Source organism: Ursus arctos, chromosome X (assembly GCF_023065955.2).
Source record: "Ursus arctos isolate Adak ecotype North America chromosome X, UrsArc2.0, whole genome shotgun sequence".
In the NCBI taxonomy this organism is placed as follows: Eukaryota; Metazoa; Chordata; class Mammalia; order Carnivora; family Ursidae; genus Ursus; species Ursus arctos.
In genome coordinates, this window is record NC_079873.1 from 43,248,936 (window position 1) to 43,260,387 (window position 11,452).

Consider the following 11,452-nt stretch of genomic DNA (forward strand, 5'->3'; position numbering starts at 1 on the left):
CTGCTTAAGAGTCTCTCTCTCCCTCCCTCTCTCTCTCTCTCTCTGCACCTCCCCCTTCCCACACATGCTCTCTCTCTCTCTCAAAATGAATGAATGAATGAATAACAAAGCGAGCATTTCGTGATACCATTTATCTCCCGTGTAGCTTTATAGCCATAATCTTTTGGATAGGTACATTTGGGTTTATATTTGACGCTTCTTTAACTTGCAACAGTCTACCGTCAAGTAATATTGTACTACTTCACATGTAGAATAAGAATCTTACAACAGTATACTTATATTCCCCCCAGTCCCTACGCTATTATTGTCCAAGAAATTAATAATTCTACATCATTTATGCTCCACAATGCATTGTTATGAATTTCTGTTTACACTCTTAATTAATTCATAAGGAATTTTTTATAAATAAGAAATATTCTATTACTATCATCATATTTAGCAACTCCAGTATTGATTATTCATTTCTATAGAACATATTTACATTTACTGCCATTTTTCTTGTACCTGAAAGGCATCCTTTAATATTTCTTGTAGTGCATACCTAATGATGATGAATTATTTCAACTCTGGTAAGTACAAAAAAACTTTTAATTCAACTTGACTTTTTAAAAAAGATTTTATTTGTTTGTTTGAGAGAGAGTGAGGGCACAAGAGCATGAGCAGGGGGAGGGGCAGAGGGAGAAGCAGACCCCCCGCTGAGCAGGGAGCCCAATGTGGGGCTTGATCCCAGGACCCTGGGATCATGACCTGAGCTGAAGGCAGAAGCTTAACCGACTGAGCCACCCAGGCACCCCTCCCCAACTTCACTTTTAAAAGATATCTATTGAGTACAAAATTCTGAGTTGATAGTTATTCATTATTTCACTATTATAAAGATGGTATGCCACTTTCTTATAACTTGCATTGTTTCTGATGAGAAGTTTTCTGTAATTCTTACCTCTGGTCCTGAATGATTCTATGTTTTTTCTGGTTTCCCACTTCCTTAGGGGTGAGGGGGAGCAGATTGGAAGAATGTCATGAATACACACCATGCAATATCTGCGCGTAGTCACTTCAGTAGAACTTCGATGCATGCATAGCAAAGTCGACACATCTTAAAACCATATGGCTCAGTGAAAAAAAAATCAGATTTAAGAAAAATTTTATACCATCATGCCTCTAGCCATGATGGATTTACAGGAACCCGATTTGCTCTCCCACCTAAATATCTGTAAACCAAAACAATTATAAAGCCTTACCTCATGGCACCACAGGCAACACAGGACAGTGGTCCCTGAGAGAAGGGAAACTAACATGGGGAGCCCTCAGATCGCCCAACTCCGCCACCTTCTTGCCTGGATAGAGTTTACAGGCTACAGCACGGGGAGATTGAACACAAACAGAGCCCAGTGGAGAACCTGAGTGAAGGAGACAGAGTTGAGAATTCGAGAGGCCAACATGACTAGAATTTGCTGGAAGCAAGGGAGGGGAGAGACACACAGAGAGGTAGTTCCAGAGAGATGCGGAGGTTTCCCATCAGGGTGCAGTGTATGAGCGAGGGGGAGCGGTGGTAGCAGACTTCCATTTTCTGCAGTGTGTAGTTGTGTAGATAATGGTGCCACTTACTGAGATGGTGAAGATGGGAGTTTTAAAAACAAGAGAGACGGGAGTGTGAGCGTGTGGGTGGAATAGGTTCACTAAGTGACTGGTTCTAGACAGACTCACTATGAAGAGCCCTCGAGACATCCAAGCGGAGATGTCATGTAGGAGAATGAATATATGGCTTTGGATCTCAAAGGTGAAGTTCATTCTAGGGCTGTAGATTTTGGAGTTATTAGCATATTAGCATAAATAGTTATATAGCAGAGAGAGAGAGAGAGGCTGATATAAAAACGAATGTAATAAAAGCCCACATCATAAGAAAAAAGATGTAGCTATGTATGGTGATGGATGTTAACTAGACTTACTGTGGTGATCACCTTGCAATATACAAAAATTTTGAATCATTATGTTGTACACCTGAAACTAACATAAGGTTATATGTCAATTGTATCTCAATTTTAAAAAGGAGAAAGAAAGAAAAAAAATTTTAAATAATAAAGCGAACAAACAAAAAGAATGTAAGAGTCCACTACGTTTTTTCGTAAAAAGCACAGGTTCAATTTGAGATGGGAACATAGTGTTTTCTATTAGTACTGAGCAGTTTGTCAAGGCTTTCACTTCTAGGGTCTGGTCACCTCCCACAGAAACGTGTTACACAGGAAGGGCTGAAGAGACACAGGCTGCTGACAGTGGGTTGCTATGCAACAGCTGAGGAAAGCCATCCAACCAGCCAGAATTGATATTGGTCACTGGAGAGTAAAAGCTGTGGTCCTAGCAATAGCTTCCATTCATGCACAGGAGCCCCGGGGAGGCTGACATTAAAAACAAATATAAAAGTCCACATGGATTTTGTAAAAAGCCCAGGTTCGATTTGAGTTGGACACAGCATCTTCTCCCTCCAAAGCAGTTCCTCCAGTTATTCTGGAAGCATAGCAGCATGTGTTGGGGTGGGTAAGTGCTTCCTGTGCTTCCCATTTTGCATATTGAGAACCCCGGCTCAGAGATGTCCAGTGACCTGAGCAGGCTCACACAGCTAGCAACACACTGGCCCAGCACTCCATCCCTGGAATTCTGAAGACCAGCCCAGCTTCTTTCCACAAGACCACAGCTGCCCCAGGCCCCTGCCCTGGAAGGAACCCCGGGCAAACATTTACTCTGAATCGGGGCTTGCCATGGTTCAGACACACAAGTGCCTGATTGTCCTGGCTGCTCTAGCAGGCACCGGGAAGGCTTCAGGGGCAGCGTGTTTGTGCCACTCACAGCGAAGAGGCCTGACGGTTGGGGCAGGGAGTGAACCCCAAGGAGCAATTCCCACACCTGGATGGACCCACCTAGAGTACGTGAGGGGTGGAGACTTGCGGGGGGTGTCTCTGCCTGTGTCCTGGATGCAGAGCTTGAGCTTGGGTCTCAGAGAGCACAAACTTTGCTTGTTTGAGACAGGTGTTGGCAGGGCAGGAGAGGTTTGTGTGTGGCGGGGGCGGGGGGGGGCGGCGGCAGTGGATCTGTCGCTCAAACTGGAGAGGGGAGCCTGTCTCGGTCCCCAGGCCAGCACTACTGGGACATGGGGTTTGGAGTCAGGAAGATTCAGGCCCACATTATTTCATTTTCTGTTGACTGGTTCTGTGGCCTTGTCTGTTCATGCGGTGTGTCTGCGCTTCAGCTTTCTGATCTGTAAAATGGGGATGCTGACATCCACCTCCCAGGGCTGCTGTGAGAGGAAGACCAGCCCCAGCACAGATAGCGCTGTGATGCCCAAGCTGCATAAAGAGTAGCTGGGGAAGCAGATGTTCCCAGTGTGTCTGGGGGCCATAGAGATGGGTAGTGCTGGGGACCACAAAGGTAAGTGGCATCCTCTGGCCATTTCCATTCCCCTTGTTACAGTTAGAGACCCAGCTAGAGACCTCTGCGTTTGTGACCTGCGGGTCATGTTGGGGAAGCCCGGCAGAGTGTGTTCCCCAGACCACACTGGAGGAGCTTGGGGGGAACGGGGAGGGCAGGGAAGAGAAGCATTGTGCAGAAGTGCAGGGATCGAGGGTAGATGATTGGGTGGTCCAAGTGCACCACACAGGCTGTGAGTGCGCGCGCCTCCGGTCAGAGGAGGGGGTGAGAGGTATCTAGCGGGAAGGAGAAAAAGCCCCCCACCCCGCCCACCCACTCGCGGAATCGCATGCGCACTGGGGACCTGGTGGAGAGGGCTTTTGTTGGGAAAGCGGGCGGGCTGGAGGGGTCCGCGCATGCGCAGGCTGCCCAGCCGCGGGGGGTGCGCGGAGAAAAGGGGCGGGGTGGTCGGAGCTGCTGTGCTGGCAGCAGTAGGCGAGGGCGCGGCTGCGGGGTTCCTGGTGCTGAGGACGGACGCCATTGGAGCCCCAGGGAAGGTAAGGATCCAGCCTCAGACCGGACCGGGAGAGGGCGAGTGGAACCCGGCACGCTGCGCCCTCCCCACCCCCACACCCGGATCTGAACAAAGCCCGGGCGCTCAGAACCCGAGCCCTATTAGACCCACGGTCTGGGTAGGACCCCCCACCCCACCCCGCCGCCTTCTCCCGCCAGCAGGCTCAGGGCTCTCTGAGCCCAGCCCTGCTTACACCGGAGCCCACGATCCGAACCCCTGTAGCCGACCCGTGTGCTCCCTGCTGAGCTTCCTTAGAGAGGAGGCCCTACCCCCACCCCAACCACTCCTAGATCACTCCCAACCAGCTGACCCCGTTGCTCCCTTCCTGGAGTTGCAATCCTGGGATTTGAGACCTCCAGCGCTCCAATCCATGCCTCCCCTAGTCCGAGTCCCTACCCCCCACCGCCCCCACCCCTAGAGCTCCTCCTGTATGAGCCCAGCCCAGACCTGAATCAGCTGAATGCCCCCGCCCGGACCTAGCCAGAGGGTCTCTGGATTCAGTTTCCCATAAGCTTTCCAGGGGCCCCTGTTGTCTGAGCCCTCTCATGTCATCTGCTCGCCTTTCATCATTAAATCAAAGCCCTTTGTTTCTCCCTCTCTCAATGCACATCCCCTGTGGGACTCTTCAGACCCAAGCCCGCCAGTCCACCCCCTATTCAAATCTAGCCGCTGGGCTGGAGAGCCTGCCCATCCTAAACTCCCCTTTAGGTGCGGGGTCTCCTCCGACCACCTCTCTATCCCTCTCCTAGAGCTCTGTCTCTGACAGAATCTAACCCAACAGATACCCCCTACCCCCCCCCACGGCGCCCCCCCCCGCCCCCTCCACCGCCATGTACTGCCTAGTAACCTGATGATTGCCGACCCCCCCCACCTCCTGAGAGATTCCACCTGCCACTGGATCCCGGCCTCTCCCCCTGATCCTCGCCCTCCCTCCCAGGCTGAGCTCTCTTTTCCTTGGGACCCCCAGCATGGCTGAGGGAAGCTACCGCATGGAATCGGAAACCTACAACGTTGAAGACATGGATGAGGGTAGTGATGAAGTCGGGGAGGAGGACATGGTTGAAGGAAACGACTATGAAGAATTCGGTGCTTTTGGAGGCTATGGCACCCTCACCAGCTTTGACATCCGTATCCTCAGAGCCTTTGGGAGCTTGGGTCCAGGCCTTCGCATCTTATCGGTGAGGCCCCTTGTGGACCACCTGCTGGCCCTGGGCCTTCTCCCCCGTGAAGCTGCTGTGGAGAGGGGGGGGAGCGGTGGGTGAAAGGGAGGGCTGAGTGGGGAAGGACTGCCCAGCTTCCCCAGGCTTCCCTCTCCTACTCAGAGAAAGGGGGCTTGGGAAGGTCTGGGGGGGGGTGGGAGCTGGCTGCAGGGGGGAGGCTGGCCAGCACAGGGAAGCATGATGGGAGCATGTAGAGCTGTCTGCCTTCCCCTACCCTTCTCTCTGGCCTTACAGAACGAGCCTTGGGAACTGGAAAACCCTATGCTGGCTAGGACTCTGATGGAGGCATTTCAGCTGGATCCAGAAACACTTGCCAATGAGGCTGCTGCCCGTGCTGCCAACGTAGCCCGCGCGGCCGCCTCCAACCGTGCTGCTAGGGCCGCCGCCGCTGCTGCCCGTGCCACCTACAATCAGGTGGTCACTAACCGCCCGGTGGCCACAGACCAGGCTTCAGGAGAAGATACCCAGCCCATGACCTATGCGGCCCAGGCTCCAGCAGCCACCCCTGAGACAACCCGTGCTGCTCCGCACATCTCCCAGATGCTAGTCAACAGTGAGATGGCCGCCCCGGGGGCTCCAGCTACGTCCCCACAGCCCCAGACAGCCTCCCAGGCCCAGGAGGCCGCTACCGAGGGCCCTAGTACTGCCTGTGCTTTTGCTCAGGCTCCATGTGCTAGCGAGATGGAGGCCACCCGGCCCAAGACAGCCTTCCTGGGTCAGAACGATGTCTTTGATTTCACCCAGCCGGCAGGTGTCAGTGGCATGGCCTTCCCACGCCCCAAGAGACCCGCCCCACCCCAAGAGGCTGCCCCAGAGGGCCCCAGTGCTGCCTCCTCGGGGGTGGCCCAGGCAGCACCTGCCAGGGAGGGGGCAGCCACCCGGCCCAAGACGACCAAGTCCGGAAAGGCTCTCGCCAAGACTCGGTGGGTGGAGCCTCAGAATGTTGTGGCAGCAGCTGCCACCAAGGCCAAGATGGCCCCAAGCATCCCTGAGCCCGAGGGTGCAGCTGCCACCGCTCAGCACAGTGCTGAGCCCTGGGTCAGGATGGGAGGCAAGAGGACCAAGAAGGTGAGACCTCCTTGCTCCCTCCAACCCCCCCTTGCTCCCCTCCTTTCTCTGCTCAGTCCTCTTCTCTGCCCCCTCCTCCCCCTCCCTCCTCCCCCTCCTCTCCTCGCCTCTCCCCTCCCCTCCTCCCCCCTTCCCCCCTCCCCTCCCTTCTTTCAGCTTGTGCATGTTTGTCCAACACAAATGCAATAGCATGCTTTGGCTGCACGAAGTTTCTGTCCTCAGGCCTGGAGGGAGAAGAGGTTGGCTCGGTGCCGGGCGCGTAGTAAGCACTCAGCACACGTCATCTGCTGTTTGTACTACTTGATTTCCAAGTACCTGCTCTGGTTAAGATGTGTGCTGGGCCCTTTTGCACGGCGAGCCTGGTAGCCCTGGGTCTCTCCTCTCTCTCACTCTATAGTCCAAGCACCTGGATGACGAATATGAGAGCAGCGAGGAGGAGAGAGAGCCTCCTGCGGTCCCACCGACCTGGAGAGCATCGCAGCCCCCATTGACGGTGCGGGCTCAGATGGCTCCCCGGCCCCCAATGGCCCTGAGGTCCCAGGTACCCTCAAGACATGTACTGTGCTTGCCACCCCGCAACGTGACCCTTCTGCAAGAGAGGGTGAGAAACCTGCCTTTCCCCCATCTCCCTCCTCTCCTCTCCTGTGGGCCAGTTCTTGGAGGTCACCCGTGCCTTGGTCTCCCTGTGTGCTCCTCCTTCTCCAGGCGAATAAGTTGGTGAAATATCTGATGATTAAGGACTACAAGAAGATCCCCATCAAGCGCTCAGGTGGGCAGCCTGGGCCCCCTCCCCGAGCTCTGCCCTTCCATCATCCCGTCCCCATCCCTACCCTAAGGGGCCTGGCATCAGATGTCTCTATGCAGCATGCCCCACTGATCACTCCATTTGCACAGTACGGGGGTGTGGGGGGGGTCCCAACGGTGCTCCCCTCAACAGGGCTGACCGAGGGGCTGCTGCAGCTCTTTGGCCCCAGCTCAGTCCAGGTGCTCTCTCCACCTCTCTCGCCTCCTGCAGACATGATGAAGGATGTCATCCGAGAATACGACGAACATTTCCCTGAGATCATCGAACGAGCAACATACACTCTGGAAAAGGTGGGCGAGTGCCCGGGCAGCTCACTGTGGTACAAGAGCTGCAGAGAAGCCTTGCACCCTGCAGCCCCTTGAGGCCCCCTTTCAGTACCACCTGCTCTGGGAAGGCTTCCCTCGCTTCTCCTCTTGAGAGCATCCACTGCATACTTCCTTCCCCGGAGGGTTCCTGTCCCTCAGATTCCTTCAGCGTCCCTTGTCTCCTGAAATGGGTCCTACTGCTTTGGCCAGTGCCAGAGCTCCCGCAGGGCAGTCCCTCTGCAGCGTCTCTTCTTGAGCCTTCTCCATAACTTCGGCGTCCCTGCTGAGGGAAAGTTCTAACGGGGAACTGAGGGTCTGCCTGCAGGACAGGCAGTGTGGGTTTCTGCTCTCATGTTGTTTCTTCCGCCACGTAGAAGTTTGGGATCCACCTGAAGGAAATTGACAAGGAAGAACACCTGTATATTCTGGTGTGCACACGGGACTCCTCAGCTCGCCTCCTGGGAAAGTAAGAAAGGGCAGGAGGGTTGTGGCCTTCCTCACTGGTGCCTCCCCCTCCCCTTCGTCTCAGAGAAACGGGAAGACAGGGCTTTGGTGCCTGGCACAGCTCCCACCCACAGTTAGTGGTGCCCAGTGATTAGGGGGTGAAAGGGGAAGTGGCCTGGGGTGAAGCCTTGCTGCTCTCAGGGCTCCACCCCCTCCCCAGCTGCCACCTACCCACCCCATCTTCCTAGGAAAGTAGGCTCCTTGTTGCCTGCCTCTTCCTGCTACGTGCCTGGCCTGGGCTTGGCAGAGTGGTCGTGGGGGAAGGAAGCTTCCCGTCCAGTGTAACTCCTGATGCTCAAAGGGCAGGGAAGGTCTGGACATGCCTCCAGACACACTGTTACCAAGTGATTGCTCCCCGCCTGACCCCATCCTGGACGGAACTTTGGGAGGGAGTGTTTGCATCCACATTTGGGGCGTGAAGCGATTCAGTCTCAGACAGGGGAATGAATGAATGGTCTGGATGAGAGAGCAAGCCGTGTGTAGAGTGGGAAGAACTGCGTGGTAGCCCAGCCATCTGGGAAGAGCTAGTTGGGTGAGCCAGCCCTCGTCCCTCGGGCAAATGGCTGCTGGACAGGATCCTTCTTTCTACACCTTTAGGACCAAGGACACTCCCAGGCTGAGCCTCCTCTTGGTGATTCTGGGAGTCATTTTCATGAATGGCAACCGTGCCAGCGAGGGTGAGTGGCTGGACCCCCAGCTGGGGGGTTGCCCACAGTCTCAGCATCGTGTGCTGAATTGTTGTGACTCTTCTCCCCTCACAGCTGTCCTCTGGGAGGCACTACGCAAGATGGGACTGCGCCCTGGGTATGACGGGGCTCTTGGCTCCCGCTCCTCAGTGTTGTCTTTGGGCACCAGTGGCCCCGGGATTGGATTAGCCTGGGGGCCTAGTGCAGGGGAGTGGACGTCTTGGCCTGGGAAAGTGCAGAGGGTCTCACCACGGTGCACGGGGAAATGGTCTTGAACCCTCAGCCCCTCTTTGCTCCATATCCCCTCTCTGTCCCCAGATGAGATCCAAGAGAACCCATCAGAATTAGGGGTTCCAGTCACACCCTTGCCGAGGGCAACCCTGACATGTGGTCCTGTGGCCCCTGCTGCCACCCCAGGCCTCCATGGGGATCCCCCCACTCCCGCCCCGCACAGGCTGGGAAGCTCTCCATCCTGCTAGGGACTGCTCCTGCCCGCACCCGGGTACTGCCACTGTCTGTAGTTATGGATTCCTTTCCTGGCCCTCAGGGTGAGGCACCCATTCCTCGGAGATCTGAGGAAGCTCATTACGGAGGACTTTGTGAAGCAGAAGTAAGTAGTGGCCAAGTTAACTTCGTCTCACACTCGTGCATTCCTCGTGGGCTGATCTGGCTGAGCAAGCCATTCCCCGTGCCAGATCTTAGCACCAGAGGGCTAGGTGTCTCTGGTGCGAGGGTGGGTGGGGTATGTGAGTGTTGGCGGCGAGTAGAATTCCAGTGCAGCCCCGGGGAAAGGGAGTCGAAGTTGACAGAGAACACGTGCAGGGTGTCTTAGAACCACCGTGACATTTGGTACCTGCCTCGTAGGCTGCAGGAGAATTCCTCTGCTTTACATCCCAAGAACCTGGGGCTCAGAGAGTGGAAGTCTGAGTATGGCCCCGGCTGGTAAGGGGCCCGTTTGGTCCTGGAGCCCGGCCCTCCTAACTTTCTGGTTAGGCCCACCCTGTGCTCGGTCCTTGGAGAACACATGTGTGCGTCACACAGGCACACTACCAGGCGTCCGCGTGTACACAGACAGACATGCGCGCACTCGCAGAGTGGGGAGTACGCTCGGAGTGTGCCGCTTTTCTCCCCTTTACCGTCCTCTTCTATGGTGGGCTGTCCCAGGGTTCCGCCAGGCCATGGACGGGTGCCTGCGATGGAGTGTGCGCATAGCGGGGGGCCTGAAGAAATGGCTCCTGTGTTTGCAACACACCCAACAGGAACCTGGGTTCATTGTGACAAGGGGCATGAATCTTGCGGCCTTCCGATGAACAGATACCCGACACGTGTCCCACCGCGCACCTCCACGTGGCTTCTGGGCAGGACCAGCGGCCCGAGGCTTTGTAGGCCTCAGTCCAGGAGGCAGAAACCCTGGGAGTGAGCGTGGGAGTGAGGCATGGGCTGGAGGGCCGGGACAGCCCCCCCGCAGGAGCTGAGCGGCAGTCTCTGGGCTGGGGAGGGGCTACCTGGGAGCCCTTGGTGCAACGACAGGTCTGCCTGGCTGGAAGCAAACGTTTCTCTTCCTCTTGCACTGAGGTACCTGGAATACAAGAAGATCCCCAATAGCAGCCCACCCGAGTATGAATTCCTCTGGGGCCTGCGAGCCCGCCACGAGACCAGCAAGATGCGGGTGCTGAGATTCATCGCCCAGGTAACAGAGAGCCTCTGTTTGGGGCCAGGCGGTGGGTTGTGGATTTGGTACTTGCCCTACCTTCTCTGTTTCTTGGCTACAGCCTCCTCCTCAGGCTGTTGGTCCAGTGAGGATCCGGACAGTTTCCTAAGTTGGGAACGTACCCAAGTTCACAGGTGTAGTAAGTGTGAGGGATGGGGTGAGGTGCCAGGGAGGCACGGAGTCACAGGAGAGTCGGATTCCAGTGCTCTTGACTTTTATTATGACCGTGCACAGCCCACGGGAGGGTATGTGGCAGGAAGCAGGTGCTCAGCGAACGTGGGGTAGCTGTGTGGATGGTGTCTGTGACTCTACTGCAGAATCAGAACCGAGACCCCCGGGAATGGAAGGCTCATTTCCTGGAGGCTGTGGATGATGCTTTCAAGACGATGGATGTGGATATGGCTGAGGAACATGCCAGGGCCCAGATGAGAGCCCAGATGAACATCGGGGATGAAGCTCTGATTGGACGCTGGAGCTGGGATGACATACAGGTGGAGCTCCTGACCTGGGATGAGGATGGAGATTTTGGCGACGCCTGGGCCAGGATTCCCTTCGCTTTCTGGGCCAGATACCATCAGTACATTCTGAATAGCAACCGTGCCAACCGGAGGGCCACTTGGAGAGCTGGCGTCAGCAGTGGCACCAATGGTGGGGCCAGCACCAGCATTCTAGATGGGCCCAGCACCAGCTCCACCATCCGGACCAGAAATGCTGCCAGAACGAGTGCCAACTTCTTCTCCTGGATCCAGTAAGATTTTCAGGGGATACGTGAAACTCAGAAGGAGGGGGTGGGAAGGGGCTGTGAAAAGTCAAGTCGGGGACAGGCCTGGGTGCAGTGGGGGGGCAAAGACTGTGAGAGACCCTTGTGTTTTTCGTGTCCCTCCCCCCACCTCGTGTCTATTGACAGTTCTGTTTCTGCTTTTGTGTCTTGTGTTACAGACAACGCTGATGAACCGCGGCAGTCCCTCGCCAAGCCAGAGTGCCTCCTCGGATCCCTCCTTCACACGGCACTCTAGGCAGCTTCTACCTGCCCATCCAAGATGGCATGCAAGATGAAGCTCTCTTTGCCCTTCCTGCTTTTGTTGTGTGCTTTTGTTGTGCGCTTTTGTTGTGCGCTTTTGTCGTGTTTTCATGTTTTTGGTATCAGTGTTACAGTAAAGTTGCAAAATTACTTGGGCCG

At 55.5% G+C, this 11,452-nt stretch overlaps 1 protein-coding gene and 1 non-coding gene across 3 annotated transcripts; both read left to right on the forward strand.

Annotated features, from left to right (window-relative positions):
- Positions 1-3,829: 3,829 nt before the first annotated feature.
- LOC130543600 (melanoma-associated antigen D4) lies at positions 3,830-11,443 on the forward strand. Of its 2 annotated transcripts, none has more exons than XM_057311581.1 (13): positions 3,830-3,956; positions 4,941-5,151; positions 5,428-6,261; positions 6,659-6,862; positions 6,967-7,030; positions 7,277-7,356; positions 7,746-7,837; positions 8,473-8,552; positions 8,637-8,679; positions 9,109-9,171; positions 10,137-10,251; positions 10,590-11,020; positions 11,212-11,443. In XM_057311581.1, exons 2-13 carry the CDS (start codon positions 4,942-4,944, stop codon positions 11,219-11,221), a joined length of 2,226 nt encoding a protein of 741 aa, XP_057167564.1. In that variant the 5' UTR covers positions 3,830-3,956; position 4,941; the 3' UTR covers positions 11,222-11,443. The 2 variants fall into 2 exon arrangements, with proteins under 2 accessions (XP_057167564.1, XP_057167563.1); XM_057311580.1 differs by having other exon boundaries at positions 3,849-3,956; positions 4,911-5,151.
- LOC130544255 (small nucleolar RNA SNORA11) lies at positions 9,759-9,888 on the forward strand. The gene has a single exon (XR_008960420.1). It is a non-coding gene; the product is annotated as a small nucleolar RNA SNORA11 (small nucleolar RNA).
- Positions 11,444-11,452: the final 9 nt, after the last annotated feature.

Excerpts from the sequence above, each read along its gene's own strand:
- LOC130543600 (XM_057311581.1), top strand. The coding sequence starts at position 4,942 with ATGGCTGAGGGAAGCTACCGCATGGAATCGGAAACCTACAACGTTGAA. Across the intron at positions 6,863-6,966 it reads TGACCCTTCTGCAAGAGAGG|GCGAATAAGTTGGTGAAATA; the intron begins GTGAGAAACCTG and ends CTCCTTCTCCAG. Across the intron at positions 7,031-7,276 it reads GATCCCCATCAAGCGCTCAG|ACATGATGAAGGATGTCATC; the intron begins GTGGGCAGCCTG and ends CGCCTCCTGCAG.